This window comes from Silene latifolia, chromosome 1, assembly GCF_048544455.1.
Source record: "Silene latifolia isolate original U9 population chromosome 1, ASM4854445v1, whole genome shotgun sequence".
In the NCBI taxonomy this organism is placed as follows: domain Eukaryota; kingdom Viridiplantae; phylum Streptophyta; class Magnoliopsida; order Caryophyllales; family Caryophyllaceae; genus Silene; species Silene latifolia.
The window spans coordinates 98,429,559-98,435,462 of NC_133526.1; the positions used below are offsets into that span (position 1 = coordinate 98,429,559).

At 39.8% G+C, this 5,904-nt stretch overlaps 1 protein-coding gene across 1 annotated transcript; it reads right to left on the minus strand.

The window, feature by feature from the left end:
- Positions 1 to 1,134: 1,134 nt before the first annotated feature.
- LOC141651573 (uncharacterized) lies at positions 1,135 to 5,627 on the minus strand. The gene is made up of 7 exons (XM_074459279.1): positions 4,475 to 5,627; positions 3,710 to 4,356; positions 3,451 to 3,623; positions 2,995 to 3,196; positions 2,613 to 2,881; positions 1,925 to 2,474; positions 1,135 to 1,809 (listed from the first exon to the last, which is right to left on the minus strand). The coding sequence occupies exons 1-7, from the start codon at positions 5,625 to 5,627 to the stop codon at positions 1,135 to 1,137; spliced, it is 3,669 nt and encodes a 1,222-aa protein (XP_074315380.1).
- Between the last annotated feature and the right edge of the window lie 277 nt (positions 5,628 to 5,904).

Sequence of the window (5,904 nt, forward strand, 5' to 3'; positions counted from 1 at the left end):
ATTGGATGCATGTTGTTGAATATGATAGCAAGTCGTTTTTGAACTTAAAGCAAAACAAGAATGAAGATAATGCCAAATTTAAAGGATGAATAACTCAGCCAAACAATTACTACAATCATCAACTCTCAAATGTTTAATCAGAATGTTCCTGTTCTCAGGTATATTCTTTTGACCTTCAACTTGTTTTTGTCCTCATGTTAATGCATCTTCAGGGCCGGATCCGAATTAACGCTATCCAAAGCCGAAAAGGGTGACTGTAAGCAGTCCCAAACAAACAGTAGACCTTAACAACGCCGGCGCTGACAACAATAGAGAACATCACAAAAGCACCTAATGAAACACCACAACCAACACGACACACCCAACCTGAACTCATCATCTCCATCAATCAGTAGTCCCTTCCGTCGGCCTTACTTTGATATTTTCTCACCATCGATGGAACTCCGACAACAACCACATCCATACCACCATAAAACACCATTAAACCACCATCTCGCGCCCTTCTTTATCCACGAACCAACCACTCCCTCAATCCACCCACCATTCGAGCTCCACATTGGCCCTCTACCCATCGACACTATTTTCAGCCGCACCGTACGCAGATTCATTTTATATCAATTTTCTTTTTAACTTTATGATTTGAATGATAGATTTACTAATATAAGAGTACAAGTATAGAATATAAAAAACAATTAGCTGACGGTGAGGAGATGTCGGATCTCCGACGACTCTGCGGTGGTGGAAGGTGAGGGATTCCAAAGAGGGAGAAAAGGGGAAGAGAGGGAGGAAGTTTTGAATTCCGGCAAAACACCGGCCGGAGAGCCAGATGTCACACGGGTGCAAGGTTGATGGTAGTCGATGTCGAAGTTTCGGAGCCGGCGAAGTTGGTTGGGAGTGGTACATGGGCGTAACGTTGGGTTATTAATGAGGGTGAATGTATGTTAGTTATTAGGACTTGGTATTTTTGACCACAGGTTTACTACTATTTTTTTTTTTTGGGGAAAGGTTAAGTATATTAATCATCAAGAGGACAAAAGAATTATGCAGTTTTTACAAGCTGACTTATAAGGATGTACAAAAGAATAGGCAAACAAAAAGATTGTACAAATACACTAAAGATGCTGAAACCAGACTCTAATCCCTGCCCAGTAAAGCACTATCAGTCATCTTCAGAAAACGAGCTTTGACCTCAGCAAGGATGTGCTTGACAATCATCTTAGGGGTTCTCACAACCTGCTCCTTCCAAGCCTCATTGCGAACTCTCCATAGCCAGTAAAGTAAAGAAACATGACAAGATCCAACATACTTCCTTTGCAATTTAGTAACTCTTTCAGATGAATACCAAGTCACTAAATCATTGAGCCTGAAAGAGATCTGAAGCTGATGTTGCAACAAACTCACACAAGCTTTAGCATAATCACACTCATATAGCAAGTGAGAGTGACTTTCAGTATGAAGCTGACAAACCGGACAAAGAGCATCAGTCAGCAGGTTCATTCTGAAAAGCCTATCTCTAGTAGGCAGTCTTTCGTGCATAAACTCCCAACAAATGAAAGAGCATTTTGGAATATTGAGAGAATTCCAACATAAAAACCTCCAAGGAACCTTAGCCTGAGCCTCTCTCAACCAGTCATACCCTTCTACAACATTGTACTGAATGTCCTTATCCAACCATTTATGACCAACATAGGCTTGCTTAAAGATGTTCATAATATGAGTAATTTTTTTCCATGACCAGTTGCAATCTGCAGGAGCCATGTAATCAGTCCAAGCAACATTCTTCATATAAACATGATTAACCCATCTAACCTATAAATGATAAGCCACCACACATATTTTCCTAAGAGAGCTTTTTCCAGATTTTAATATCATGTATACCAAGCCCTCCTTCCTCCTTAGGTAAACAACAAATCTGCCAGCTAACATTAGGGACTCTTTTGTATTCAGAAGTACCACTCCAAAGGAAATTCCTACAGAGTGCATTAATCCTATTCATTAGCCTACTGGAAAGCAGGAACATTGATGCCCAATAAGAATGAAGGGTAGAAAGAACAGAGTTGACCAAAACCACCCTACCTGCATAGGACAGGTGCCTAGTGCCCCAACCTCTAATCCTTGCCACAATTCTGTCAATCAATTTTTCCTCATCAATCTTAGTCAGTTTCTTGGAGAAAATTGGGACACCCAAATATTTGAAAGGTAAGGTACCCCTTTGAAATCCAGAAATTTGAATAATAGACTTCATAATATCATCAGTCACTCCATTGAAATAAATTTCAGACTTAGTCTTGTTCATACTCAAACCAGAGGCAGCTGAAAAAGTAGAGAAAGCCCTAAGTGTCCACATTATAGAAGCAGCATCCCCTTTGCAGAATAGAAGGAGATCATCAGCAAATAGGAGATGATTCAATCTAATGTGGCCACACATAAGATGGAATCTGTAATCATCTTGCTGTGTAATGACCCCCAAAATCCTGGAAAGATATTCTATGCACAGAGTAAACAGCAGGGGAGAGAGAGGGTCCCCTTGCCTAAGACCCCTCTTACCTTGAAAAAATCCAAAGTGGTTACCATTAACAGCAAGAGTATAACTGGGACTAGTAACACATTACATAACTAGATCAATAAACTTCTGAGGGAACTTCAAGGCATGAAGAATTTGAAGCAAGAAACTCCATTCAATAGAGTCATATGCTTTTTTTAGGTCTATCTTGATCAGACACCCAGGGGAAGCAACTTTTCTATTGTACATTCTAACCAGGTCTTGGCAGATTAGAACGTTTTCCACTATATTCTTCCCCTTGATAAACCCCCCTTGGTTAGGACTAACTACATCAGGAAGGACTTTAGCTAATCTTTTGCAAATAACCTTATCAAGCACCTTATAAACTGTGTTGCAGCAAGCAATAGGACAAAATTCAAGAACACTAGTAGGATTGAAACATTTAGGGATGAGAGTAAGAGTGGTTGTATTGAGCTCCTTAAGCAACTTACCTGAGTGGAAGCAGTCCTAAACAGCTTTAATGACATCCTCCCAACTATCTCCCAAGAGTCCTTAAAAAATTGGCTTGAATATCCATCAGGCCCATGAGATTTGGTAGAGGAGATAGAGAATAAACACTCCTTAATTTCATCTGCAGTGGCAGCAGTTAATAAAATTTGAGCATGCTCCTCAGTAACTAAGGCCCCTTTCTGACTGTAGGAACATGAACACCATGAGTAGGCAAGGATGTACCCAAGAGAGTCTTAAAATACTCCAAGAAAGCTCCTTCAATGTCATGACAAGTACTATGCAACACCCCATCAATACCACAAATAGACATAACCCTATTATGGACTTGTCTAGCTCTAATTTGGCTATGAAAAAATTTTGTGTTTTCATCTCCAAATTTGATCCAATCTACTTTGGCTTTCTGGCTAAGGAAACTATGTTAAATCTTGCATAAGTGCCTATAGGAGTCAGCTGCTTCACTTTCAGCAGCCAAAATATTAAGATCAGAAGGATTCTGATGCATCTGAATCTGAATATCCTCTAGTAAAGCTTTAGCCACTGCCACAGACTTCTCCACATCAGAAAAGCCACCCCTGTTAAGAGCTTTAAGAAGGCTTTTAAGCTTCTTCAACTTAGAGATCAGTTGAAACATGAGAGTCCCATTGACATGTTGATTCCAAGTACAATACACAACATCTTTAAACTCAGATGCCATACTCCACATGTTGTAATATCTGAATGGGGTTTTCCTCCTAGACCTGGTGACTTTTCTAAAGCATACACTAAGATTATGATCAAAAGTCCTTCTGGTAAGAAATGAGCATAGGCATCAGGATAGAGAGCCATCCAATCAGCATTCACCATAAACCTATCAATCCTAGAGAAACCTCTTACACTTGGATCTTGCTTATTATTCCAAGTAAAGAAGGCACCCTTCCCTTTAATGTCAACCAAACCACAGTAATCAACACAATCCTTAAAATGAACAACATCAGACAGTCTAACATCTCTCCCAATCCTTTCATTAGAGTGTAACACATTATTAAAATCCCCACAGATGCCCCAGGGACCCTGATAAGTGTCATGAATAAACTTGAGATGATCCCATAACTCTTTCCTCTCATCTTCATCATTAGATCCATAAACCACAGAAAACAAGAAAGTCTCACCAGTGCCTACCTCTGTAATTCTAGCAGAGATCACCTGAGCATTCTTATGAAGGAGAGACACCCTAAAATTCTGATCATCCCAAATAAGCCAAACTCTCCCCCCAGGATGAAAATCATTATTATTGATATCCTTCCAATGATGACCAAGATTATTCAAAACCCTACTAAAATCTTGATCTTTTATTTTAGTCTCAACTAAACCATACAGACCAATATTATTCTGATAAAGAAATTTTTTGACATTTAATTGCTTATTGGCCCCATTTATTCCCCTAACATTCCAGCATCCTAAATTATCCATTTAAACTATTACCTGGTGGTTCCTCCAATCTCCCTTCCTCTTGTCCCACACTAGTAGGGCTAGTATTGAGGGCCTCCACATAAGATTTGACAGGAGAAACAGGACCAGGCACAACATGTTCTTGTCTTGAGAGTTGTTGAATCACAGTGACATGTGTTATCAGAGAGGAGTTGTGGTAGGTAGGACCACTAGAAGGAATTTCAGTGGAAGTAGTCCGAGTAACCACAGTAGCCTTCTGGATTGGTCTCCAAACCTGCTGAACTTTTGGGGCAAGCTTTGAGACTGGAGCAGATTGTTTTTTCTTGCACATGTCAGAAGTATGACCTATAACCCTGCAAGCTCCACACACAGATGGTTTCCACTCGTACTCAACCAATATACTCACTTCCTGACCCTTCTCATCTAGGAAAACCAATTTATCAGGGAAGGACTGTCCAATTTCAACCTCAACTAGTAACCTAGCATATCCCAACCTAGTTTTGTCTTCTGTAGCAGCATCTCTTTTAACAAGTTTACCCACTAGCCCAACCAACTTACTCAGACTAGATTTACTCCAAAATTTGAGAGGTAAACCACACATACGCAACCAGATTGGGACAAATTTGACTCTCTCTTTATGCAGACTACAGGTTTTAGGCCATTGTTTGACAACAAGGGGCTTATTGTCAAACATAGGAAAACCTTGTTGAAGAACAAGAGACTGACACTCTTTAGTCATAAACCTAACCAGAAAAACTCCATTTGGAAGAAAAGAGATCTTATCTATCTTATACGCAGACCATAATTTTCTAACAAAACCTTCCATAAGTTCCCAAGGCGGATTCCCACCCAGAACATAGCACACAACCGCAGTATCCCAAAATTGAAGTTCAGGCTCAATATCTTCCATGGTTAGTTGTAACAAATTCGTAGAACCAGAAGTAATAGGTGAATTCGGTGGAGTTTTGTTTTTCTTACCTCTGACTTCCGTCCACTCAGTTTGATCCTCCTTAGAATGCTGCGATTGCACTTCCTCATCCTCATGTTGTGATACCACTTCATCATCCACAATAGTACCCAGTGGAATTACTGGAATCCCCACCAACTCGCTGACTTCTCTTGTTTTACGGGCATCAGCAGTAAGCGGAATCCCAGTTGTGACCTGAGATGAAGACGGAGTAGCCATATCAAGTCGCAAATCCGAACAATTAGTAAAAGACAGTCTAGTTTTAGCTTTAGATCGTAAATTTTTAGAGGAATTAGATTTTTTTTGATGATTCTCCTTGCCATATGTGCAAGTAAAACCCTAATTTTTAGAGAGAAGGGAGAGCTTTCTCTCTCATCATTCCTCTACTGAGTCCGTTATTTTACTACTACTTTTTTAAATCTAGTGGTTTTTGATTGGTCTTTTAGTCGGTTCGTAAGTTCGCACGAGATCCTATTTCTATATATATATATATATA

Bases quoted from the DNA above. Each gene is read 5' to 3' on its own strand.
- LOC141651573 (XM_074459279.1), bottom strand. From the start codon at position 5,627: ATGGCTACTCCGTCTTCATCTCAGGTCACAACTGGGATTCCGCTTACT. The intron at 3,624-3,709 runs GTATGGCATCTG...CTGATCTCTAAG, and splicing joins CAGATATTACAACATGTGGA to TTGAAGAAGCTTAAAAGCCT. The intron at 3,197-3,450 runs GCACTTATGCAA...ATGTTCCTACAG, and splicing joins GAAGCAGCTGACTCCTATAG to TCAGAAAGGGGCCTTAGTTA.